General features: G+C 52.3%; 10 protein-coding genes across 10 annotated transcripts; 5 read left to right on the top strand and 5 right to left on the bottom strand.

Moving 5' to 3' along the window:
- Positions 1 to 704: 704 nt before the first annotated feature.
- MYCFIDRAFT_55997 (uncharacterized protein) lies at positions 705 to 1,945 on the bottom strand. Its single transcript, XM_007929823.1, has 3 exons — positions 1,485 to 1,945; positions 989 to 1,423; positions 705 to 935 (listed from the first exon to the last, which is right to left on the bottom strand). Exons 1-3 carry the CDS (start codon positions 1,839 to 1,841, stop codon positions 873 to 875), a joined length of 855 nt encoding a protein of 284 aa, XP_007928014.1. The 5' UTR covers positions 1,842 to 1,945; the 3' UTR covers positions 705 to 872.
- A 165-nt stretch (positions 1,946 to 2,110) lies between these two features.
- CSK1 (serine/threonine protein kinase, CMGC family) lies at positions 2,111 to 3,453 on the top strand (the record flags this gene model as incomplete). Its single annotated transcript, XM_007930155.1, has 2 exons — positions 2,111 to 2,200; positions 2,407 to 3,453. 2 exons carry the CDS (start codon positions 2,111 to 2,113, stop codon positions 3,451 to 3,453), a joined length of 1,137 nt encoding a protein of 378 aa, XP_007928346.1.
- A 22-nt stretch (positions 3,454 to 3,475) lies between these two features.
- MYCFIDRAFT_208232 (uncharacterized protein) lies at positions 3,476 to 6,793 on the top strand (the record flags this gene model as incomplete). The annotated part of the gene is made up of 13 exons (XM_007930154.1): positions 3,476 to 3,490; positions 3,528 to 3,629; positions 3,656 to 3,917; positions 3,952 to 3,970; positions 4,009 to 4,171; positions 4,206 to 4,700; positions 4,751 to 4,882; positions 4,919 to 5,611; positions 5,643 to 5,668; positions 5,709 to 5,744; positions 5,780 to 5,799; positions 5,852 to 5,913; positions 5,954 to 6,793. The coding sequence occupies 13 exons, from the start codon at positions 3,476 to 3,478 to the stop codon at positions 6,050 to 6,052; spliced, it is 2,124 nt and encodes a 707-aa protein (XP_007928345.1). The 3' UTR covers positions 6,053 to 6,793.
- Positions 5,732 to 12,130, bottom strand: MYCFIDRAFT_215819 (uncharacterized protein; the record flags this gene model as incomplete). The annotated part of the gene is made up of 1 exon (XM_007930153.1): positions 5,732 to 12,130. One exon carries the CDS (start codon positions 12,128 to 12,130, stop codon positions 6,107 to 6,109), a length of 6,024 nt encoding a protein of 2,007 aa, XP_007928344.1. The 3' UTR covers positions 5,732 to 6,106.
- Positions 12,131 to 13,286: 1,156 nt separating this feature from the next.
- MYCFIDRAFT_204160 (uncharacterized protein) lies at positions 13,287 to 14,792 on the bottom strand (the record flags this gene model as incomplete). Its single annotated transcript, XM_007930152.1, has 3 exons — positions 14,475 to 14,792; positions 13,612 to 14,424; positions 13,287 to 13,553 (listed from the first exon to the last, which is right to left on the bottom strand). Exons 1-3 carry the CDS (start codon positions 14,580 to 14,582, stop codon positions 13,287 to 13,289), a joined length of 1,188 nt encoding a protein of 395 aa, XP_007928343.1. The 5' UTR covers positions 14,583 to 14,792.
- Positions 14,793 to 15,815: 1,023 nt separating this feature from the next.
- MYCFIDRAFT_176375 (uncharacterized protein) lies at positions 15,816 to 17,150 on the top strand (the record flags this gene model as incomplete). The annotated part of the gene is made up of 5 exons (XM_007930151.1): positions 15,816 to 16,751; positions 16,792 to 16,848; positions 16,895 to 16,942; positions 16,977 to 17,030; positions 17,079 to 17,150. 5 exons carry the CDS (start codon positions 15,816 to 15,818, stop codon positions 17,148 to 17,150), a joined length of 1,167 nt encoding a protein of 388 aa, XP_007928342.1.
- Positions 17,151 to 18,255: 1,105 nt separating this feature from the next.
- On the top strand, positions 18,256 to 20,086 carry MYCFIDRAFT_27260 (uncharacterized protein; the record flags this gene model as incomplete). Its single annotated transcript, XM_007929718.1, has 2 exons — positions 18,256 to 18,431; positions 18,535 to 20,086. 2 exons carry the CDS (start codon positions 18,256 to 18,258, stop codon positions 20,084 to 20,086), a joined length of 1,728 nt encoding a protein of 575 aa, XP_007927909.1.
- A 169-nt stretch (positions 20,087 to 20,255) lies between these two features.
- MYCFIDRAFT_49180 (uncharacterized protein) lies at positions 20,256 to 22,133 on the bottom strand. Its single transcript, XM_007929792.1, has 4 exons — positions 21,944 to 22,133; positions 21,810 to 21,889; positions 21,042 to 21,746; positions 20,256 to 20,981 (listed from the first exon to the last, which is right to left on the bottom strand). The coding sequence occupies exons 1-4, from the start codon at positions 22,086 to 22,088 to the stop codon at positions 20,364 to 20,366; spliced, it is 1,548 nt and encodes a 515-aa protein (XP_007927983.1). The 5' UTR covers positions 22,089 to 22,133; the 3' UTR covers positions 20,256 to 20,363.
- A 171-nt stretch (positions 22,134 to 22,304) lies between these two features.
- Positions 22,305 to 23,148, top strand: MYCFIDRAFT_183218 (uncharacterized protein). The gene has a single exon (XM_007930150.1). It carries the CDS (start codon positions 22,340 to 22,342, stop codon positions 22,529 to 22,531), a length of 192 nt encoding a protein of 63 aa, XP_007928341.1. The 5' UTR covers positions 22,305 to 22,339; the 3' UTR covers positions 22,532 to 23,148.
- An 82-nt stretch (positions 23,149 to 23,230) lies between these two features.
- MYCFIDRAFT_155259 (uncharacterized protein) lies at positions 23,231 to 24,170 on the bottom strand (the record flags this gene model as incomplete). The annotated part of the gene is made up of 1 exon (XM_007930149.1): positions 23,231 to 24,170. The coding sequence occupies exon 1, from the start codon at positions 24,098 to 24,100 to the stop codon at positions 23,231 to 23,233; it is 870 nt and encodes a 289-aa protein (XP_007928340.1). The 5' UTR covers positions 24,101 to 24,170.
- Positions 24,171 to 24,488: the final 318 nt, after the last annotated feature.

Raw genomic sequence — 24,488 nt, 5'->3', positions numbered from 1 at the left:
CATCGATTTTAATAACAGGTCAGATTTGTCGTAGACGGTAGACCACGACTAGGCCGCCGGGGATGACCGGTCAATAGTGACTTGGCACTAATCGCGTGTAGCCTATGCAGACGTAGGCCGGGATGTTCAATTTCTGTAAAGCGGTTTCTAAATTCGGCCCGCGACTGTGTGATAGCCTGAGAGTGGATCACTCTTTTCGGCTTCTTTCAAGCCGACTCCACAGCTCCTGCAAAACCTGCAACCCCTGTTGTCTATCACAAGTTGTTCACAACATTTTGAGAATGGCGTGGTGCAGGTTGCACGTATGTAATAGTGTCGTGTGGGAATTTGTGGTCGAGCCGGGCCTGCGCTGTGCCGTACGTACGTTGAGATCCCGGTCACTGTGCTTCTCACTTCTCGTCGATCGTTCGGAGTATGGCCTCATTCAGTCATCTCTTGAGCACGGTCGTGTTGATCTGTATCCACCATACGTCTAACCGACATTGATACAGTTGGAAATCCTGTCTTTCCTGGAGCCGCTGACCGTGCCGCTCACAGATGAGATTGTATACGGCTTGACACGTCGACAACGAATCGCGCTATCGATTCTTTGCATATCGGGGCAATTATCTGTATTTCAACGTCAGTATGCCACAATAACGCACCTGGCCGCCCCTGCCGAAGCAAGTACGAGCGATGTCCTATCCCAATGTGAGAAGCCGCCTGTGCGCAGAGATCTTGATATCTCATCGTCATACACCTATATCTCTCTGACTGGTGCATGCGTAGCAGCGTGCTCTAATGTCACATCCAGTATAACTACAAGTGCGCCTCTTGTGCGCTTAAAGCCCTCTACGCCCATGCTCTTATGCAAATGCAATGTCGACGACGACCTAGTCGAGGTTCGCGGTGACGTTGGAGAACTCGCCCTTCTCCAGTTTGGTCTTCCAGAAGATCTGTCGACGTGGTCAGTCAATAATGTTGCAATGAATGAGGGACGATGGCCTACCGGGTTGGTGTCGTTGAAGCCATGCTTCACCCAACCATCCTCCTTGACATGGTACAGGTTGATGTACCCACCAGAGAATGCATCTCTGTGTGTAGCAGCAAGGATACTTCTCCGTCCCAACTCAAGCGCATCCTCGTCCTCCAAATCGTACTTGTACTCTGCATCGAGCACACCATAGGCAAAGGTCTGACCGGAACCGACACAGAACAAGTTTCCTGCTAAGCGCGTACCGTCGCTGTCAATGTAATAGAGCGCTGGTCCTTCCGATGGTGTCACGCCTGCGCACATTGTGCCCATGCTCAGGCCCATGCCCTTGTAGCTGTACACCAGGTTGGCCAGGATCTTGGAGGCAGCTGCGACTGAGATGCGGCGCTTGTGCCGCAGTTCATGGAGACGACATTGCATGCCGAGATATGCAAGCCAGTACTGGCAGTCCTGTAGTCATTCTCGTCAGTATACTGACTTTGGCTGGTGCTTTCTCCCAGCCTCAACTCACCGCAGCGCCACCAGCCATAGTACCCAACAAGCAGCTGTTGATCTCGATGACCTTCTTCACCGTTTGACTAGCAATCCAATTTCCTGCTGTTGCGCGCGAATCTGTGGCGACGATAATGCCTCCCTTGAACCTGAAGGCCAGTGTAGTGGTTCCGTGGGCGATCTTGATGGGGCAGTTGGGGTTGGAGTGGTCATCAGTCATTGCGCGCAGCCATTGCGCCGATGATGCGACTGGCGGGAGTGCGAAGTTGAGATTCAATTGTGGCTGCACGTCGAGTAGGAGTTGCTGCTGGTCCTCTTGGTCGTAGCCTTCGTTCTGGTATGCCGGCCGGCTGTACTGGGCCACCAGCGAGTCCATCGTCGTGTCTGGGGCAGTGGTGTCGATGTCGATGTCGATGTCGCTGTCGATACGTAGGGGACAGGCTTCGAGAAAGTCGCTTTGAGATGCGCAAGAAGATGCAGTTGGACGTGTTTCGGTGGTGTCTGGTGTCTGGAGCTCGCGTTTAGGCGTCACCCGCAGACGCAGCACAGCCAAACAGGGTTAGCGTGCTTCTGGGCACCATTTTGCAGCAGACCGTAACGTAACATGCACCCACATAGTCAAGTGCTGTGAGGACCCCTTTCACTATGGCCCAGGATTGGCGCAAGGCCGTCTCCTTCTCCGACAGGCTGAGTGAGACTACGAAAATGCAAGTGAGTGCCTACATTTCCGAGTGCGTCCTGGCAAGCGCGCTGACCATATTCAGCGTGTCGGCATATAAAACCGCCCACCCCGATTGTCAGCCTGCAGAGGCACGCAAGTACGCCAAGGCCACAGAGGAGAAAGCAAGGAAAGATGCACTGTCACTGGTACGCCGTATGCCAGCGCTCGATGTGTGATGGCTGACGTCCAGCAGCACGAGTATCACGAGCTCTGTGCAAAGTCTGTGCAGTTGCTTCTTGCTGCTGCTGAGCGTGGACCGGCAGAAGACCAGCATGCCGACGAACACATCTCCCCAAATCTTCCTCAGACTGGAGCTCGAATTGGCAAGTATCTGAATGCACAGCACTTTGCAGACGGCCTGTTCTCCGAGCTTTTCCGCGCTATCCATCCTGAACCACATCCTGGCAGCAAGACGCCAAAGGTCGTGGCATTGAAGCTCACCAATCCTTCCATGATGACGCCGCCTCACGACTCTCATCGAGAGGCAAGGATCTTGGCGAAGGCGAAGAGTGACCACACCATACCCTTGCTAGAGACGTTCTATCAAGCCGGAGGATCTTTCGTGCTGGCCTTTCCTTATATGCCACATGACCTGAACATGCTGTTGCACACGAAACAGCTGACATCGCAGTCACGGCGGTCAATCCTGCGAGACCTCTTTAGTGCTCTGGCCCACCTCCATCGTCTGAACATTATCCATCGCGATATCAAGCCCTCAAACATTCTCCTCGCTGGCATTGCCGGACCAGCATATCTTGCCGACTTCGGTATTGCTTGGTGCGCTGACGATCCGGCTTCAGAGCCTTCAGACCAGAAGATGCTCGATGTCGGCACTACCTGTTATCGCCCACCTGAGCTTCTCTTCGGCTACTCTTCCTACGACTCGGTCCTGGATATGTGGGCAGCGGGCTGCGTAGCAGCACAAGTCGTATGCCTTAATCGCGAGACGCTGTTTGATGCAGGTGACTTGGGAAGCGAGCTAGCTCTCATCAAGAGCATGTTCCAGAAATTGGGAACGCCAGACCTCACGACTTGGCCAGAAGCCGAGAGAATGCCTGACTGGGGCAAGATGAATTTCACCAAGTACCCTGCAAAGACTTGGGAAGATATTCTACCTGACGCCGAAGCTGAAGCCAGGAATCTTGTCAGACATATGGTTCAATACGAATCTGCTTGGCGTTTGACTGCTAATGAGGTGTGCCTGCAGTTGACTTGTCTGAACCATAGAATGCTGACTTTCGCTAGGCACTCGAGCATCCATATCTGAAAGATGAGATCCGGTCGACAACATGATCTATCTTGTGGTGACCCTCAGACGCGCCGCGCAAGGCACCAATTCAGGCAGCACCAATTCACCGCCTCGCAGCCTTGCCTTGCATGGCGGGGCTTGCGTACCAGGATCGTACTGAGCTAATCTCTCAGTGTTTGCATCACTTCTTCGCTGTCCTTCATAGATTGGAGCGCGACAGACCCTTCCAATGTCATATTCAGACGTGAATCTGAGCGCTACGACGAATGATGTGCACTCTAAACACCACTATCAGCAGAACTCTGCTATCCAAGCCGACCATGATGCAGCCGACGAGGTCGCGCGCCATTTCGGCAAGGAAGTCAAGACAGAAACTGAAGGAGTGCCAGACTTTCCACATGATAAGAAGGCTGGCGCAGAGGAGACCAGAGCATCTCAATATCCGACAGGACTCAAACTATGGCTCCTTATGCTCAATCTTGGTGCGGTCATTGTGCTTAGCGCTTTAGACATGAGCATTGTCGCCACAGCAGGTGTGACAGCCGGTCTATGTAACGGACGATGAAATGGAAGAATTGCTAATCCGATCAAGTGCCTCGAATCACAGATCACTTCCACACGAGTGCGGACGTTGGTTGGTATTCCGTTGCCTTTCGTCTCACACAGTGCTCATTTCAATTCTTGTAACCATTCTCCATCACGAAAGACCGTGCTCCAGCCGCTGATGAAAAGCAAGGTACGGCAAAGCCTACAAACTCTTCCCAATCAAGCGCATCTTCCTCGTCGCCAACATCTTCTCCTTTCTTGGCTCTCTTCTTTGCGGCACAGCAGTCTCGTCGACAATGCTCATAATCGGTAGAGCAGCCGCAGGAATTGGGACAGCCGGTCTTGACGCTGGAGCTTACATCATGCTCACCCACTCGACTCCTCTTCGCATACGTCCTACCTTTCTAGGGCTTTGGGGCGCTATAGAAGGCTTAACGACAGTCGCTGGTCCTCTGATTGGAGGTGCAATCACGCAGACCATCGGATGGAGATGGTGCTTTTACATTGCTGTGCCACTCGGAGGCGCCACACTACTATTGACCTTCTTCTGCTTCGAAGAGAAAGTAGAAGCCAGCTCAAACGAAGCAGAACGCCTGACTCTCGGCGACAAGCTCAAAGAAATGGACTTCTTGAGCACGTTGATATTACTCCCAGCACTGACATGTCTCTTCCTGGCCTTTTCCTGGGCTGGTACGAGGTATCCTTGGCACAGCAGCACAGTGAGCCCCATCTCAGGCTTCTTAGCATACATGCTCACGACGACTTCTAGATAATCGCCCTCCTTGTAACCTCCACAACTCTCGCCGTCATCTTTGCCTACAACCAGATTCGACGCGGTGAAGCGGCAGCCCTACCCATCCGCATTCTCAAAAATCGAACCTTACTTACAAGCCTCACCTTCGTCCTATTCCAAAACAGCGCCGGCAATACCTGAGAGTACTACCTACCAATCTACTATCAAGTAGTGCAAGGCTACACGCCAGCCCAAAGCGGTCTCTTAATGCTCCCGATCCTACTAATCGCGACGGTTGGAGCCATACTCTCAGGCTTCGGCACGAGTGCATGCGGCTACTACGCATCCTTTATGATCTTCGCTTCAATCACCATGTCGATTGCCGCCGGACTCGTGACGACCTTCGGAGTGGATACAAATCTCGCGAAGCGAATTCTGTACACCGGAGTTTTTGGTCTTGGGTATGGAGTTGGCTCTACAGGTCCGACGACGGCTGTACAAACAGTATTCCTTGACGGAGATGTGTCAATTGGTCTTTCAGTACTGCTGTTCGGGTCAGCATTTGGTCCGGCTGTGATGGTATCGATTGCGCAAGTCATCTTCACCAACCAGCTTCAAGATTTTCTCTCTGGAGAAAACGCTGTTGACGAAAGAGGATTGACGGAGCTTGTGAGACATGTATCACACGATAGAGTGCATGAGGTGCTGTTTTGGATCCACAGGAGTACTTTAGATACTTGGTATTTGGTCCTTGCCTTGGCTTGTGCTACGCTTGCAGGTAGTCTGGCGATTGAATGGAGGTCTGTGAAAAAGGATGATCGGAGTAAGGAAGTGGAGGACAAGCCAGAAATCAACGAGGCTGAAGTCCTTGAACGGAACGGAGATATTACAGACAAAGTGCACTAGCGTACTCTTTCCCTCTTATTAGCATGCTCGCACCATCATCCCTCACTAGTACTCAGCAGGGAGAAAATTGACTGATGCGCTACACGAGCTTGAGACCCATAAAGCCGACTTCTAGGTACCTGATGTTCAATTGTAGGTATTAGAAGCATCCCAGAAAAGGAGAACAATCCTCCCGCCACGTCAAACAGGAATCTAGTATACTACAAGAAGTATTCCTCGCTCACTCATAAGCCCACATGCCAATGACCATTCCGAACGCCAGCCCAAATGCAAATTTCAAACGACAAGACGCCGTTGGCTTCCCTCCGATCTATGCCATGCTGAGATATTGAGCGCAACGCCTTCGCTGACAGGGAAACAGAAAAAAGTCATCCACCGCCATCCCACGCCTACCCTGCTTTCCTAAAAGAAGAACTCCATCGCTTCCCCTAAATAGTCCGTGTGACATCGTTTCTGTGTGCTCTCTTTGTGATCTAATCTTGCTGATCAAGCTTTCTTCCTGGCATCCTTTGCCTTCTTCTTCATGAGCTCGTGAGGCTTATCTGGGTCGCTGGGATCCATGAATGTCATCAAGACTGTAGACAATTCCTTGAAATCCACCGGCTTCGTCATGTAGCTGTTAAAGCCGGCCTCCACGCACTTCTGGTACACATCGTCTAGAACGTTCGCACTCAGCGCGATGATAGGAAGATAAGGATAGCGCTGCTTCTTCTCCCATTTGCGAATATCCTTGCACGTTTGGTAGCCGTCTTTGTTGGGCATGTGCAGATCGCAAAGAATGATCGAGTAATATCCATGAGTCTGAGAGAAGACTTTTTCGGTGCATTGCACGCCATCCAGCGCCGTATCGACCTTGATGCTGACTTTGGCCAAAAACTTCAGAATGACCATCTGATTGACCCTGTTGTCCTCGACCAACAGCACTCGTTTGTCCTTATTGCCAAGCCGGCGGGCGAGCTCTTCGAAAACCTGCTTTTGAGTTACAGCTGCTTGCTGAGCGCTGTCTTGGTTGCGGTCTAAGCTCATTTCGCGCTCTTTCTGAGGATCGAATATGAGACCGAATCTGGACGGCTTCAGCGGTTTGAAGACGAATCGGACTCTTCGATCATTGACGAGCTGGTCGTAGTCATATTTTGGCTGCTGCTCCATGATCCTCTTCCTCTGCGAAAGATCCGTGATGAGCACTATAGCTGTAGTCGAGTGTGGCGAACCCAGTATTTCATCCATCAGCATTATGATCTCTTCCACGTCCTGAAGCACGGCGACAACGTGGGTAAAGATCACAGGCTCATTCCCGCCAAGCAGTTCTCGACACTCGGCATATGTTTCGCGAGATGTGATTTGATGCGGAACGTTTTTAGGTAACGTCTGATCGATATGCCGTACAGTAGCTTCGCGAGTGTACTTGAGTGGTGCAACGACCAAGATGGAGAACATCGGTGGTGGAGATAGCCCGCCAGTAGGAACCTTCAGTGTCTGTGCAGGGTTTGATGTGAGTGATGCATCAATCGATCGTGAAGAGGCGCTATTAGCGCGCGACCTCATGTCGACCGGCGGCATTGACAACTTCATCTGCGCAGGCTGCACGGTGACTTCAGGTACAGACGAGACAGATGAACGCTCGGAGCGGAGACTGTTGGTGCGTACGGCGGATCGAATAGATGGATCAGAGCTAGCAGACGACACTGATGGTGATTCTTTACCGGTGTCGCCATACTGCGACGGAGTCTGAGTGACTTCGGGCGCAAATCTGGGCATGGTCGGAGAAGGTATGGCCTGCTCAGACGACATAGAGGGCACTTTTGATAGCACTGGAAGAGGTCCTACACCTGGCGAAATTGGTAGCATTGGAATAGAGGCACCAGAGGTGGGCGCAGGCGTCGAAGCAGGAATAGGTGGTCTGTCGTTCTCCGAGGGCAGGTTGGTCTTGATGTAGAAAGTGAAGGTGGAGCCCTGATCAGGAACGCCCTTGGCGCTCATGTCGCCACCGTGTAACTGCGCAAGCTGCTTCGAAATGACGAGACCAAGACCAGTACCGCCGTGTTGTCTTGTGCTGGTGCCATCGATTTGACTGAAACGTTTAAACAGGGACTCGGCCTCCTTCTCAGTGAAGCCAGGTCCGCTGTCCACCACATCAAATTTGATGTACATTTCGTTTGGCGACAGATGGATGTCTTCATCCTCGACGCTACAGCGGATGAACACCTCGCCAGTTTGGGTAAACTTGATCGCATTGCCCACAATGTTCAGCAATATCTGGCGTATGCGGAAGCGGTCGCCCTTGACTTGCGATGGCACGTTTTCCTCCACAATGTAGTTAAGCTCCAAGCCTTTGTCGACAGCCATGGCTGAAGTGAGGTCGTTGACTTCCTCAATTAAAGCGCGAACGTATAGCCAATCGCAGTTGAGCTGAATCATACCAGCTTCCGCTTTGGACAGGTCGAGGATGTCGTTGATCAAGCCTCGAAGACCTTCAGTGCTGGCACGAATGATGTTGACGTGTTCCATTTGCTCCGTAGTCAGACTGCTGTCGATCAGGAAGTTCACCATGCCTGTGATACCATTGAGAGGAGTTCGAATCTCATGCGACATGTTGCTTAAGAATCTGGTCTTCTCGTCCATGGCGGTCTTGAGGTCTCGTTCCAGCGCCTTGTGATCGTTGATGTCCGTGCAGGTCCCATACCAGGTTTCTTCGGCACTCTCTTGCTTCATTGATGGCTCTGCAAGCAAGACGCGCACAAGATGCCACCGGTAGTCGCCATCTTTCGACTTGAGACGTACTTCAGTGGAGTACGAGGGACGTCCATCTGCATCGTGGGAAACTTTTAAAATGCCGGTGCTAGCAAGCTCAGAAAGCTTCTTCTGCGGCATTTGAGCGATTGGTGACGATGTCGATTCTGCTATGGACCCGGGTCTCTCGGTTTCTGACGAATCGCTTGATGCAGAGTTCGACATGGTACGTCTTGGTTCCGTTGGCAGTGAGGTCGGCACATTTGTAGGTGTTGTCTGGTCTCCATCAAACGTAGGCAGACGGCATTTGACCAGATCGTCCGGATGGACATGCTCCATGAAGCCTGCGCCAAGAGCTTGAGCCTCCGACTGTCCCGAGTACGACAGCCATTGCGTGTTGCAGAATGTAACTCCCTTAGATCTGCTGACGGCGAACACAATCTGTGGGCTGGAGTTGGCAAGTGCACGATACTTCTTCTCAGATGCTGCCGTTTCGGCCTGCCGAGCCGCGTTGTGTTCGGCAATCTGCTGCTCATGGAAATCCATCATAGTGCCGATCCAATGCACTACTTTCTGATGCTTGTCCTTGAGCGGCGCAGCTCTGACGTAGAACCAGCGATATTTTCCGTCAAATCTTTGGAGCCTGACCTTTTGCTGCAATTGCTGATCAGACCTCAGTGATCGCCGCCATGAATCCATGAACTGATTCCGCTCTTGTGGATGAATCGCGGCCCACGGATCATTGAGCACTTGTCGCGCTTCTTGACCACGGTAGATGAGAAACTTCGAGTTCACCCATGTTAGATTGCCTGACTCCGGTTGAGCAGTAAAGATTTGGACGGGTACGGAATCAATGATGGTTCTCAGCAAACGCTCAGATGGCGGTGGCATGTCTTCCGGGTAGGAGCCTTTGCGCGAATGCGCGCCAATCCCTGGGCTTTGCAAAATACCAGGGACATGGGCGGTCGGTGTTATACCGAACGTTGATTGCAGATCGGCTCCATAGGAGTGGAGCAATGAATGAGGCTTTGTCTTTTGAAATGCCGGGAAGGCAGGCAGATCGGGTCGATTCTGCTCCTGAGGCGATGAGCCTTCTGCTGAGCGCGGTGGACTCCACTCTCGTGTGAATGACGCCAAGGGTGACCTGTCCTCCTTGGCACTTGAATTGCGACTTGGTCTTCGTTCGTTCCTCGGCGCCCTTGAAACATCGTCGATCGCTATCCGGCTGTCGGAGGAGGAAGGCTTCTTCGTTGACTTTGCAGGAGTCTGCGCTGCACTTGCGCTGGCATTGCTTGCTCGATGTGCAGTTCGCTTTTTGGCATCAAAATAATTATCGACCATCTCTGAACCAGAGAAAGCAGGAGTACCAGCGACAGACCTGCTCTGTGTCCATCCATGAGATGCAGGGTCCCAACCTGGAGTGCCGACAATTGAACCTGAAGGACTGACTCGTGAGCGGCCGGAGTAGTCAGATGGACTCGTTACACTGCCTGAAATCGACCCTGGAATCTCCTCGAGTTCGACATTCATAATGTCTTCGAGTGAAGCAGGTTCAATGGTCATTGGCGGTCCTGTGATCGTTCTACGTTGCTGTATGCTGTGAGCATGTGCCTGCGCTATAGAAAATTGCTGTGAGATCTGGAAAGAGGTAGCAAGGTGAGGTCCAAGCAGCTTCAGGCTGTGCGCCAAATTTCCAGGATATGGCACAATGGGAACAAGGATGGACAAGATGGCGATGGGTACTTTCCTGTCCAGGTCGGCTGTATTGGTGCGCTGAAGGTGAGGAGTTCCTGCGTTCTGTGGCTGCCTCTGTGACTTCAGGCGTTGTCGCTGCATGGGCTGCGACAAGGTAGGATGAACCAGAGGAATGTGAAGTACAGTACTTGCATGATCGACGCCGATAGCTTCGACTTGCTCGTACCTGGTGTAGTCCTGAGGGCTGATGTTGGAGTTGAACGTCTCTTCGAGCAGCTGATCATCAGATGCGAAGAAGGGATTGATTTCTTCGTCTGCTTGGATGGCCGGTGACGGCGCAGGCGATTGCGCCCACGGCGAAGGCGGATGCTGCTCATACTCCTGGTAGTCTTTGAAGAGCGATGAAACGTTCTCTGAAGTGAGTGCGCTCCGGAAGCCGCCAAAAAAAGTGCTATGCCATTCTCCGGCCAACGAGGCAGTAGGTGCCGATTGCGATTGTGCTGGTCTGTCGGGATCAGAGTAATCTCTTGTTATGACGATTGCTTTGCCGCGCTCCAGGACACGGCTGACACCTTCTGCTTCTACGAGGGGCCGTAATTCTTGATCCAGGGCGCGCAACGTGCCGAAAACCTCTTTGTACGGGCCTGTGTCCAATCCACCAGCCACGCTGCTGAAGTCAGGATCACTCAGAGTCGCTGAAGCCTGACGAATGCTGTAAGCCGACGGGAAACGCTTCGGAGGGATATCATCAGGCCCCATGGTGGGAAGCATTCCCGCTGCATGGGTAATTCCTCGCTGCAGTCCTTGCGGCCGTTGCTTTGCTCTCAAAGGAGGGTCGTTGAGAGTATTAAGCACTTCCCTTACCTCGCGGCCGTGTCCCGCATATGAATGTCTGGCTTCTAGTCGCGGTCGCAGCCTTTCAGGATGCAGCTTCTGTGGCTTGAGATCACTGATTGTATCAGACGAAGGCTCCCTGATAGTCACTTCCGGGCGTTTGAATGCTCCAGGAGTCTCCGATAAGGCACCCTGACCTGGGGGTTGTGAGACGTACTCCTCATGCCCATATCTGCTCCACGTAGCTTTCTGTCCCCATGGCACATTCTCAATGTCAGTAGGGTCGAGTGGCTGCGTGAGCGTCGCTCTTTCGGCTCCAAAGTTCTCCTGTAAAATGTGGACGAGTGTGGACCACCATTGCTCTAGACCAGGTTCAGTGTTCAATTGCAAGACCAGGTCGTAAAGATTGGGTGTCGGAAATCTGGGATCTTCTGGCCCAAGTGGATAGGTCTCTCCTGGGGGCATGAAAGCAGTACCAGCAGCCGGCGTACTACCTCCAGAATTCATACTAAAGCTTTCTCTGCAAGGCGTCCCAGCTTCAACGCCTGGCTGTGTATTGTCAGTTGGAGACAAGGTTGTGAATGGTTGGTGTTGTAAGGCATCTCGCCACCGCGGCGTTCCTGGCACATAGGGAAACGGGTAAGACGGCGTTCTCAGCGGCTGGTTTGCAGAAGGTGTAGCTGGCACGCTACCACGTATGGTCCGCTGAGATTCTGTGGACTCTGTAGATGCAGTGCGCAGCGGCTCGTCTGCGGAAATGCCAAGGACAGCGGCATTGAGCGAGGCAGGCGACTCCTGTGAGCCCTCCTCCTTGATGGGGGAGACGCGTTTCCTCTCGCCTTTCGCGCTAGACTGTCCATAACTTCTGCGCGATCGGACCTGAGGGTGTCGCGTGGTCTGCTCGAGCGCGTCCCTCAGATGGTCAAGTTTGCCATGAGCTTCCGCCGGGTTCACGGAGGCAGTATTGCCCCTCACTCCGCTGTTTCGGGTTCCGCGCTGTCTAGCCTTCTGAGACGTGTCTCCGCCAGGGCTTTGGCCTGCACGGCGCTGAGAAGAATCTCGTGGAGAGTCATCTGGACTTCGATCGATCTCGGTCAGGCGCCCCGGGGGCAATCGCACCAGCTGCGGGCGCGCCGTGGGTGTTGTATCAGGTGCGCTGGGCCTAGGTGGTGCGTCTGTGGGCGTCGGGTCGCCGTCGTCGTGCTCGGAGTCGTCGTGGCTCGTCTCCTTGGGCGGCAGGGACGACTTCATCGCCGGTCCACGCTCTCGGTCGTCCTGCCCCCTCGCAGTGTGTCCTGAGAGACAATTGGGACACGGCGCCGGCGAGTGCGAGTGCGAGAAGAGAACTCATCTGCAGTGGTGTTGAGGTGTTGCTAAGAGTTTGCTTCGTCGCTTGGGCGTACGGTGGGCAGGTAGGCCCTGGCGCGGATGACGTAGATACGGTCACACTCTGGCACTGTGCTGCTCCCGTCCCCTGGGACAATTCGTTCACTCATTCACCCGCTGACCTCACTCCTCCAAAATACTGCATATTATGGATGCGATCGTCTGCAGCCTCCCTGTGAAACGTGTTCCTTCCGCCATCGCTGCTGCAAAGCGCAAACGCTGGGTGAGTGTCCCGATAGGCGATAGGATATTTTTTGGCTAGCTGCCCGCCATGCACTGCGGTACCTGTCATCTTCCATACCATATCGTTGCCCTGACAGTCTTGCAATAAGGACAGCTGAGCCACGCGTGCCACGCCGTCATCTATCATATGATCTATATGCTCTGCTGTGCGCGGCCATTGGTTGTGCCTGGCCTGTCTTCGCCCATCGCATCTTGCACCACTCGGCAGGCCGCGTCGCCTTCGGGACACAATCTTGAGTCGCTTGGAGACTTCAGGATTGATCAGGCCTCTCGCACTTCTCGCCGCAAACCGACCACGCATCACTTGCGAAATTTTAGCGCCGCCGCGACAAGGCCAAGTGCTTGATGTGGATTCTGGAAGTTGACGCTTTCCATATGACGTAGTTCTGACCAGCGGGACGGCCCGGGCGGTCCTCCTAACCTTAGCGATGCCCGCACGCAAAAGCAGAGTGGAACAAAGCGCAGCAGTTGAAAGCGGCCGTCAACACATCATATATGGATGCAATGTCTGCAACTCCCCAGGTAATGCTTCCCAAACAGCAAACGAGCAGCACTGCCAAACACCAGTATCGTCAATCATGCGCCCCATGCAGCTCAATCCTAACATTCAACGCTCTTTTCCGCGTGCCCGCCGGCGGTGCCATGAACGCCAGCCTCATCAGAGCGCTAAAACATAAAACACCAGATGCCAACATACGCCAGAATGCCTTCCAAAGTCGCCCTGACATGTGTTTTCCTTCGTCAAAATCACAGCCCTGCGTGCTCATATCCTGCCTCGTCATGATCGCACTTGTTGAGCACCAGTGCTCTGCTGCGGCACTCCACTACTCGGGGCTGGACTCGCTGTTGCTGTACTTGGACGTATCCCGGCAGTTGTATCAGGTAGGTTGCCAATGGCCTTCACCAGCCATGCTTTCTCGTCATTGAACTGATCGTCGTCTGTTCGGTCCTCCAGAAACCGCGGCAAGAATTTTAGAAGTCGCGCTTTATTCATGATCAAGAATTTCTGAACTTCTGAGGACTTGTTCGGGTTGGCAGCGAAGATCTGGAAGATGTCAGCATCACTTACCACCACTGCGCGGCAAAAGCTTTGGTCAACTCACCTTAAAAACATGAAAAGCCTCATACTGCACCATCCTCCTATCATCCTTCAACTGCCACATGACCAACTTCAAATTATCGCCCGACTCCACATACCGACACATAACCTCATAGAACTGGCGATCCAGCAAGACCTCTCCGAGCAATTTGATAGATTGTCTCTTGGTAACATAAGAATCCGATTTTATCAGAATCTCATTGTACTTCTGAAAGAACATATCAAAATTCGTGTTGATGTATTGCGCCACGAGGGGTTTGTGTTTCGTGAGTATTAGGCGAAAACAATCGAAGGCGTCGGCGGAGACTTCGAAGGAGGATTTGTCGATCCAGGTGAAGAAGCTCCAGAAGACTCCTTTTCCGGTGACCTTTTGTGAGACGTCGACGTCGTTGTAGATGTCTCTTGTTTTGCCGTCTTCAGAGGGTTCGTCATACAGTATCACTGCTGCCACAGCGTCGTGTTTCAAAGCTTCTTTGAGAATGCCTCCGCATGCTGAGGCGCTTTCTCTGCGATCGTAGCCACTGCATAACGCAACTATAATCTCAGGTTGTTTGCGTATCACCTCTTTCAGAGCATCGGGTTCGCTGGACGTACTGCCCGGACTTCGCCATCTGAAGACATTGGATATGATTGTTTGCGTATCTTTTCTTGCCTCGAACGGTAGGCGGTATATACTGTCGACGAGGTAAGGGAGCAGCTGTTCTGAGAGGATCGCGGAGACGAGCTGGTAGACTTGATCGGGCGAGGTTTCGACTTCAGGTGTGCCTTGAAGTGTGACTTTCATCTGTGAGAGGTTACGCGCCAGCTCTTCTTCGATCTGATATCGTTCAGTATATTGCTTGCAACATCGGTTGTAGCTATGTGTACCTTTGAAGTCTGGCCATCTTCCCGCGGGAGTTTCTGTAGCAGATCTTTCACTGTCTTGACCATGTCAAGCGCAGACCGCTGCCGACTGCGGCCAAAGAGGAAGGCCATGGTGATGCCTTTCGCGCGCGACGCGCTCGGGACGACGGTGTTGTTTTCGAGCGCAGCTGGGCAGTGTTGTGTTGTGCTGTTGTAGCGGTATGTGGCGTGGGGTGATGGTGGTGGTGGTACGTCGACCTGCAGACAAAGCTGCTCGGCTCCTTCTCTCGCTATGATTATTCCCCTACTCCAGCAAGACCAGCATCGTCAAATTCGGAGAAGTATACTCCGCCAAAAGGACGTGGTGGAAAAGGTCGAGAGTCCAGACGCAGGAACGGCGCTAGGCGAGCAGGGAGTGAATGACCCCGCCAAACACTGCTCCACGGCAACCAGCACGCCGATGCGACATCCTGGAGGCGCTTCTGTCCTCTGCATATGTATGGATTTTGCGGACATGGCAGGTTGCAATGGGATATTGAAGCAAACACGAGGCTGGTGGCATGCCGTCGCCCTCCGCATATCGTATCTATAGCAAGGCTTCCACAGGCCACAGCTATGGTGTCCGTCTGAACGCGCGAGATAAACGCAATCATCAAGACCCCCAAACCGCATTTGCCGCCTCGCCACTTCCCCGAGCCCCAGCTACCCGCCCGAGCCCCAGTAATACAGTGGATACAGTGGATTATGGAATCCGCTGTTCCTAACAAAATCGCGTAGGGAAGCGATTTCCGGATCCCCGCAACCACCACCGACCGGGCAACCACTGCTGCCAGCCATGAAGCCAAAGTTTGTTAGCAAATCAGTGGTATAGCAAAATTCAAGGTGTTGTTGGTTGCTATCTACTCAGGTCCAAGCGGATTACGACCTGCAGCCTTGTAACCACGTGATGCTGACTAGCCTGCTGCTGCATATAATACTGCTGCTGAGTGAACTGATGGTGCTGTTGTTGCAGCACCTGGTGGTGAAGTGGCCGTCCTGTTGGCTGTGTAGTGGTGTTGCCAAGCAGCCTGTCGTTGGAGGCGCGACTTCCTAGGTAACGCGCTCCGCGCCACCAACCAAGAATGGATATGATATGTAATAGGTGGAAACAGCACGTTATCTCATTCAAGCCGATTCTATATCGGTATATCTACTGGGGCTCGGGCGGGTAGCTGGGGCTCGGGGAAGTGGCGAGGCATTTGCCTTGCCCATTTCCTAGCTCCTATAAAACTTAATCTTATCATCAACTATCCTTCTCTGCTATCCAGCCAAATACACCACTATTGAAAGTTACCGACAGTACAGCAGGTACCGATCAGCGTTGTCATGGATGAAGAGACTCCATGTTATTTTCTCACTCGTCTCCCTGGCGAATTGAGAGCTCTTATCTACGAACACGTGCTCGCCTTCGAACGACCACTGAAGCTGCGGCAGGTTGTTGCCGGCTCACCAAATACTGGAATTCTGCGCGCAAATCGCCAGGTACACAATGAAGCTCTGCCGCTTCTCTATGACCTCAACAACATTATGGTGACCCGCAATGACTTCTGCCACTATACCGACTACGACCTTCAAACTCCGTTACGAAGAGATCAGGTTCGGCATCTTCTCGTCAAGAACTTCTCGCAATCAATCAAATGCAGCTCATACTCCGGAGGAAATCATATGTATCTGGCTGGCTGCTGCGAGGTTTGTCAGCCAACTGCTGTAGGGTTCATTAATGCTCTCTCCGAACTGCCTCGGCTGCAATCCGTGGTTGTCGACTACCACTTCCATCAGTCAGAATTTGGCTACATGAAGGACGTAATAAAGCGAAATGGAATGCTTGAGCCTCTTCGTCGAAATCGCTCGCTTCAATGTACCGGCCTCGGACAATGGCGACTGCAAGGCACGAGCATATCCGACAAGCTCTCTATCACTTTTGCCGACGTCGCTCTGAACACTCTTTGGACCATCTTTTCCAGCTTTGGCAACCAGCTCTCCATCTATGGCATCCCGAATGAGCCGCAGATCCTTGAGGGCTTGCGTGAAGACATCAATCGCGACCTTCCGGACAAGTTGTTCTTCATCCACTGCGCCAGGAAATGTGTCCTCTGGCCTGTTGTATTCGAGAAGATTGCAGAGACATGGAAAGCTGTGGATGATGCGAAGGCGGAAGGTCGGGATGCGTCAGAAGAGCTGGAGGCACTCACCAATGAAGTCCTTCGCTTCTGCAGAAGACATACTGCTGAGGATGCTCGGATGCAACTGCAATTGCTTAGAGTCGAAGAAGCAAGACTTACCGAGATAATGCGAATGTGAGTTACGAGTGAGGTGCCAGATCAATGACCCGCTGAGCAAATCACAGCGAGGGTATCTGGTCTTCGGGTCCGGTCGAAATCCGAACCCAATTTGAAAGGGAATAGGTGAGGACTAGTGTGAAAGTGAAGAGACTTGGCAAAGTGATTCAAAAAGTGATTCACTTGCAAAAAAAAAATAACGTTATAGAGAGGTAGTGCGAAATTCCAAGTATATCCTGCAGGAATAACCTTGGGCCGAACCGTGGATCGCTACGATTAAGATATTAGACTTAAGAAACGCTTCTTGAAGTGCGTTGACCACTCACAACACGGGGCCTCTTGCAAGTTGGTGTACAGCCCAAAGCAAGAATCATACCACTAGACCATCTGCTTAGAGGTTAGAAGACTGGAAATGATGGTGGAGCTTGATCGAAACTTACTCGGCCGCTGATTGGTTGACAAACTTACAGCTACATTTAAGAAGGCTGCATGCACATCGACTTCGTATTTGTTCAACCTATCACTGTGTTGAGGATGGGAGACGGTGAGCTAGTAGTTCGGGAGAGCGGTGAAAACGACATGTGCGAGTCTTGGCATTGGCGGGGACCAGCGCTGGCGTCAAGCGACAGGATGTCTAGGCCAGACAACATCCCATTGCTTGCCAACGTACGCAAGTCAATGCTCTGTCAAGCTGTTTGCGAGAAAGGACGGCAGCAGGACCGTATTATCTCTATGGCCGCCTCGCGATAGCTTGATGCTTTCCGGCCTCTGTCTATGAAGCAACGAGCTTAGCTATTGACTAAGAGATAGCGCTATCTGTGTCTCGAGTTTGAGAAACACTCCACTTCTCCAACAGTTCCATTATAGCTCCTCGCTTTCCTTACACAAACTCTCCTTTCCGCCCATTCGTCCTCGTCCTCCAAATAACCCAATAACCCCCTCTATCGCGCAATTCCTGGTCCTCCCTCTCCTGCTCTTCATCTTCCGCATGTTTCGTTTGAGCGTATCGTATCCCGACACATTCACGGCCTCGAGATGGCTACGAAATATAGCTGATTCCAAGGCGTTATTAGCATCTGCTCCAGCTTCCAGCAAAATCGGCAGAGCAGGTAGAAAGCCTTTCTCAAATTTATGATAGCCTATCGCTCCCGAGGCATGTTCACGATGGTTATAATCTACGCTTCTCTTGAGAAGCTCTTTGACACCGGCGAGATTCCGATGATAGATGGCATTTGTCTCCCATGAGCTCATGTCCAGAGCACGTCGGTGAATGGGTAAGCAGCCCGAGAGCGACGAAAGTCACGAAACGCGTCAAGTTTCAAGGTTGCGCATCAGCGGGGGCTAATGCAGGATCCCGGCGGCTTGTGCCATCCGTCTGAATCATTTGGCCAATGTTGGCCAATGACTCCGAAGGGCATTTCCAAAATACCACGGAAACGGAAACCCTCCCAATTCTCTTGATCTGCAAGACAACACGCGACACGAATATGGCCGACGCCGAGAAGCAGACGATTCACATTGATGAGGAGGTCGGGCAAGATACCCCAGAAGCTGACGGATCGCAAACAAAGCCATACAAGACACTGCAATTCGCATATCTCCAGCATCTGGACCAAGCACAATATCTAGTCAAGAAGAAGGAGAACGATGATGAGCCAGCAGTGTAGGTCTCATTATAGATTATGGCAGAATCTGTGCTTATAGCACATGATATGCCATTGGGACACCCGCTTATAACTCAATGGGTACTGACCAGCCTGTACTAGTTACAAGCCAGCCGCGAAGGCTGCTATGAAGAAAGCTGTCAACTATGCCGACCAGCAAAAGAAGAAGGCAGGCAAAGAGAAAGAGCTCGCTTTGAGAATCGCGAAAGAACAAGAGGAAAGAGAAAAGACAGTCGCTGCAGCCAAGAGCATCATTATCACGGAGGACAAGAGCTTGCCAGAGGCTAAGCCGATTATACTTGATGACACTCGACCAGGGCTCAAGGATACGCGGGTGAAGGTCACCGGTATGCTTGCATCAAAATCTGCTAGTAGAACTATACTGACAAGAGAAGGTCGCGTACATCGCCAGCGGCAGCAGAAAGAGCTCCTGTTCATTACTTTGAGGGATGGCTCTGGGTTCATGCAATGCGTACTGACCGGCAACCTCGCTAAGACCTACGATGCAATTACTCTGACCCGTGAGACGAGCATGGCCATCTTCGGCAAGTTGAAGGACGTACCAGCAGGCGCACATGCCCCTAACGACCGCGAACTGCAAGCCGACTATTTCGAAATCATTGGCAAGGCGCCAGGCGGTGAAGATGCGATCACCAACAAGGTACAAGAAAAGGGTGATGCTCAGACACTTCTCGATCAACGACATTTGACGCTTCGTGGTGAGGAGCGTTCGTCAGTCATGTGGGTACGTCACGCCGTGGAGAAAGCTTTCAACGACATCTACGATGAACTCGGATACCTCAAGGTGTCACCGCCCGCCTTCGTGCAGACTCAAGTCGAAGGCGGCGCCACACTCTTTACCCTTGACTACTATGGAGAACCAGCATACCTCACACAATCCTCTCAGCTCTATCTCGAGACCGTCCTCCCATTTGGTGGCAACACCTACTGCATCGAAAAATCATTCCGCGCCGAGAAGTCTTTAACTCGTCGCCACTTATCAGAGTACACCCACGTCGAAGCCGAGCTTGACTTCATCAACTTCAACGACCTCCTCCAGCATCTTGAAGACATGATCTGTGGCGTGCTCGAGAGAGTCATGGCCAGACCACGAATCGCCAAAATGATCAAGGAACTCAATCCCGACTTCAAAATGCCAGAGCGACCTTTCATGCGAATGCGATACTCCGACGCAATTGACTGGCTCCGCGAACATGAAATCCCAAACGAAGAAGGTCAACCACACAACTTCGGCGACGACATCGCCGAAGCCGCCGAGCGCAAGATGACCGACATCATCAACCGACCCATCTTCCTCACACATTTCCCAGTCGAGATCAAATCTTTCTACATGCAAAAAGACAAGGAAGACCCACGTGTCACGGAGTCAGTAGATGTCCTTATCCCGGGCGTTGGTGAAATTGTCGGTGGTTCGATGCGCATGCACGACTACGACGAGCTCATGGCCGCGTACAAGCGTGAAGGCATGAACCCAGCTCCATACTACTGGTATACTGATCAACGTCGCTACGGTACTTCGGAGCACGGTGGATATGGTTTGGGTATGGAACGCTTCCTAGCATGGCTGTGCAACCAATTCACCGTGCGAGAATGCTGCTTGTATCCGCGGTATATGGAGCGCTGCAAGCCATAGATCGCCATCAGGTTTCGAGTTTTCAGAGAGCGTTAGCATTCGAGAAGCAATGCGATCTGGAATCGAACGCAATGGAACGGCAAGAGTTTGTTGCTCGTCAGGTGAAATATGATACAACACTAAGTTCGGCATGCATGACGAGAGAGCTAGCTATAGACAAAACGCAATACACCGTCCGTAATGCTGCAGATTTCATGATTCTACGATTCTCGGATCCCCTGTCATAGACCCGTATGATCGCTTTTACATCAACCAGAAAAAAGAACCTTTCTCCTCTCTAATAGTGCACAGCCTTGCCATAAGTAGCCATAGCAGCCTCCTTAAACGCCTCAGCAAGCGTAGGATGGGCATGACACGTCCGTCCCACATCCTCGGTGGATGCACCATACTCCAGCGCCAAAGTTCCCTCCGCAATCATCTCACCAGCATTAGGTCCAACAATATGAATACCCAAAATCCGATCCGTCTCCTGATCCGCGAGGAATTTCACCATACCATCGGTGTCCAAATTCGTCTTTGCACGGGAGTTTGCAGAGAAGGGGAAAGTTCCGACCTTGTATTTCACTCCGGCTTCTTTGAGTTCGGCTTCGTTTTGACCGACCCAGGCGACTTCTGGGTGTGTGTACATGACGGAGGGGATTGCGTTGTAGTTTACGTGGCCGTAGTTTTTGGTGATGAATTCTATGGCTGCGACGGCTTCTTCTTCGGCTTTGTGCGCGAGCATGGGTCCGAATGTGCAATCGCCGATGACGCGGATGTGAGGAATTTTGGTGCGGTATTCGCTATCGATTACGAGGCGGCCACGGTTGTCGGTTTCGAGGCCAATTGCTTCGAGGTTCAGGCCTTGTGTGTAGGCGCGACGACCGATGGCGACGAGGACGACGTCGGATTCGAGCTGCAGAGGAAGTCAGTCAGCGGGTATTCTCAGCCTGGTTTGGTTTGGAGTGCGGCCTACCGTCTGTGCCTTGCCGCCCTTTGCGGCCTCAACGTCGAGCCTAATCTGAGATCCGCTGGCATCGCCCTGGGTGACCTTGGTGTTGAGCATGAACTTGAGACCCTGCTTGCCCAAGATCTTTTGGATGTTCTTGCTGATATCCGCATCCATGCCCGGACCACCAATCTGGCCCAAGAACTCGACAACAGTCACTTCAGTGCCCAGTCTGCTCCAGACGCTAGCCATTTCCAAACCAATGATACCACCACCAATCACGGTCATCTTCTTAGGCACCTCAGTCAGCGCGATGGCTCCAGTCGAAGTGATGACTCTCTTCTCGTCAATGGTCAAGCCAGGGAAAGGTGTGCTCTCCGATCCAGTCGCGATGATGATGTTCTTGCCTCGTACGCTCGTCTCGCCACCATCGACCAAATTGACGGCCACGGTGTGCTCGTCAGCGAAAGCTCCAGTGCCCTTAATGTACTCGACATTGTTCTTCTTGAACAGATATTCAATGCCCTTTGTCAGACCCGATACCGATGTTTCCTTTGCCTGCATCATTTTCTGGAGGTTGAGTTTGACCTCGCCGACTTCGATTCCGCGGTTCTTGGTGTCGTGGAGGATCTGATGGTAGATGTGCGAGTTGTTGAGGAGGGACTTCGATGGGATGCAGCCAACATTGAGACATGTGCCGCCGAGGGAGCCGCGCTTTTCTATACAGGTGACCTAGAAAGATGTCTGCATCAGCGTCTGGCGTCTGTTTGTAGCTCTTTTTCTGGTAAAAGGTACCTTCAAGCCCTCCTGTCCAGCTTTGATGGCCGCCACATATCCCGCAACGCCACCTCCGATGATTACGAGATCCTTCTCCTCTGCTACATGTTAGTATATGTCTTTTCTTCTCCGGTTCGGCATCTAGCCCTTACCAGCTTCCGTAGCATATCCTCTACTTCTCGATATCCGACTCTGGAGCAGGGATGTGCTGGGTGAGGCGCGGAAAACAGGTGAGCTCTGTGTGGCAGTTCGAAGGGCAGCGCGCATAGGCGCACGGGTTATCACAGCCTTGAACATTGCCGCAGAGTGTGCGAGGGGTGCAGAGGAAAGGTGGAAGTGGAGTGAGTGTGTTGAGCAGTGAGAGCTGCTGCTCTGCTTGTCTCGCGAAGTTCAATGATGTCCGGGCCGAAAGCTCTTCCGAGTCTGTCCGCAACGAACGCCGTTGGTAAGCGATGAGGCAAAACATTTTTAGACATCACATTTTGATATCTTCTGGATATGGCATCTACGATTATATCTCTGACAATGTGAATTGGCACTCGTCTGCTATGTTGATGCCTTCCTGTTGTTCTCTGCACCTCCGACCGCATAAGACGACCATTCACCAGCATCATTGCACTTTCGGAGTCCGACAAATTTCGCTCCTCAATCATGATGCCGCTGCTGTCACGACTGCCGGGCCTATCTTCACTGATTACTTCCAGCGAGAGTGGTACGACGTCGAGCATATGGACTTTTGACGTTTGAAAATCTGTCCTCGCCAGGATCGTCCATCTAGAAAAGGTTTACCATTCCGCTGGCATGGCCTCTCATATTTGGTCCACATCGAGAATCCTGGCATGCCCACGAGCTCGTTCCTGTTGTCAATGTTGAACTTGCACAGCAGGGACTGCGTCGGCCATTTAGCATTCTGGACGTGGATGACGCGCAGAGCAGCTTGTCTCAGTCTCTTCAGGTCTTGGGAGAATTTCTCGAGTTCGTGTAATCCTGAGAACTCCGCTGCAGCTACGGCGATGTGCCGTTTGCCATCGCCAACCTGAGTGCTCTGCTCCTGCGAGACATAGTCAATGATGAGCACCCGGCCATCAGGGAAACAATGTCGGTCAGTGGGATCCCATTTGGTATGCCATTTCAGCTCAGGGTCATTCTTCCATCTCCATGTGTCGGTCTGCTTGTGGCCTGGTTTCCAGTGAGTATAGAATTGGGACCCCAAGTACACAAGCAAGAATGATGCAGGAGTCAGCCTCACCTCGAGAATGCACCAAGCCTGTTACGACTGCCGTATGTTGGTCCAAAAATAACGCCGTCTTTGCGTAGGGAGAGAGAGGCACAGTCATTGCTGTGTATCCAAGACTGCCATCAAGCAGTACTCTCCACAATGCCAATTCTATTACTCTATGCATCTATGACGCAACCTTAGACTTGTCTCAGCCTCTGCTTCAAGGCTCATCTGTGTACGCTGGGGGATCGTCTTCAGCTGTCGGTTCTTGTTCTTCCTGCGAGTCCTGGAGTTGCTGCTCGACGTGAACACTCCACAAGGCACTGCCGCAAGCTGTGGTAAGAAGGAAAAGCATAGCCAAGACAGGCACCAGCTGCAAGATCATATGGACTGTTCCAAACCACATGTATTCGAACCTGCGTTGCTTCGTCTTGATGAACTGCTTCCTGTCTTTTCTGCGGAATTGCTTGATCTGGAAATATCGCCAGTTCATCAGAGGCCCGGCTCGATAGCCGGTCAGCAGTAGGAATAGCGGAACGCCTGCAAACGGCACAAAATTCAGTGGCAGGAGTATTACCAACTCCACTATTTGGCGGATGGAGAATGGAGCAAACTGTGCACCCTTGTCTCTAGGCCCAAGTCGCTTGTAGGGATCGCTTTCATCGATGTTGTCGGATACAGTTCGACGGTTCTTGACCAGATGCTCATATCCTTCGGCAACAACAACGGCGTCGAAGATGTCCACCTGCGTGTGGTCGGCGAGCAGACCTTCGAACAGCAGCTGAATGACCAGTGCTCCGATGCCCAGGATGAAGAACGTGCCGTTGACCCATGCTGAGCCCTTGTAATGGAAGATTGCCAGAAACGCAACGACTGGTAGGTAAGCTGTGACAAAGAGGATGGCCAGAATGCAGCCTGAAAGCAGAGACAGAGGTATCAGACGTCCTTTCAATAGCGGGTGCAGGTAGCGATGGGTAGCAAAGTACCACATGCCTTTGAGAGGATACAAGAAAGCTGGGGAGAAGTTGGCGCGAACGAACTGCCCGAATGGCGAGTCTGGTGGAGGTAGAGGCAGAGCTACTGACGGCATGGTGTCGTTGTCGAATCGCCTGAGAATTTTTCGGCGACTGTGGTTGGAGATCGATTCAAGTGTTCCTCAATATATCATTTTTGTGGCAGGTGAGCAAGACGTCGATGTCGAGATGTCGTGATGCAGTTGCCTTGGAAGCTGGAAAGTTCGTAGCGTGACGATAATCCCTGTCAGCGCGTGTCTTGGCGTCAAGAGCTCAGAAACGTCATCCAGCGGTCCCGTGCACGAAACAAGCACCAAGCACCTGACAACAGCAAGCACAGAAGTCTCCAAGTACACACATCCCATCACAAACTCTCAATCTACCAAGTAAGCATCTATCCATCCATCGCTCCCTGCACATCTAGCTCACCATCCTCCCTCCATAGCATGTCCGCACTCCGAACCG

The sequence above is a fragment of the Pseudocercospora fijiensis genome, assembly GCF_000340215.1.
Source record: "Pseudocercospora fijiensis CIRAD86 unplaced genomic scaffold MYCFIscaffold_6, whole genome shotgun sequence".
Classification (NCBI taxonomy): domain Eukaryota; kingdom Fungi; phylum Ascomycota; class Dothideomycetes; order Mycosphaerellales; family Mycosphaerellaceae; genus Pseudocercospora; species Pseudocercospora fijiensis.
Note: the sequence above shows the minus strand (reverse complement) of the source record. Positions and strands in the feature narration are given on the sequence as shown.

Coding starts and splice junctions, on each gene's coding strand:
- MYCFIDRAFT_55997 (XM_007929823.1), bottom strand. CDS start 1,841: ATGGACTCGCTGGTGGCCCAGTACAGCCGGCCGGCATACCAGAACGAA. Junction 1,424..1,484: donor CTATGGCTGGTGGCGCTGCG/GTGAGTTGAGGC, acceptor GAATGACTACAG/GACTGCCAGTACTGGCTTGC. Junction 936..988: donor GCTTCAACGACACCAACCCG/GTAGGCCATCGT, acceptor CCACGTCGACAG/ATCTTCTGGAAGACCAAACT.
- MYCFIDRAFT_49180 (XM_007929792.1), bottom strand. CDS start 22,088: ATGTTCAAGGCTGTGATAACCCGTGCGCCTATGCGCGCTGCCCTTCGA. Junction 21,890..21,943: donor AGGATATGCTACGGAAGCTG/GTAAGGGCTAGA, acceptor AACATGTAGCAG/AGGAGAAGGATCTCGTAATC. Junction 20,982..21,041: donor AGGGCGGCAAGGCACAGACG/GTAGGCCGCACT, acceptor CTTCCTCTGCAG/CTCGAATCCGACGTCGTCCT.
- MYCFIDRAFT_183218 (XM_007930150.1), top strand. CDS start 22,340: ATGTTGATGCCTTCCTGTTGTTCTCTGCACCTCCGACCGCATAAGACG.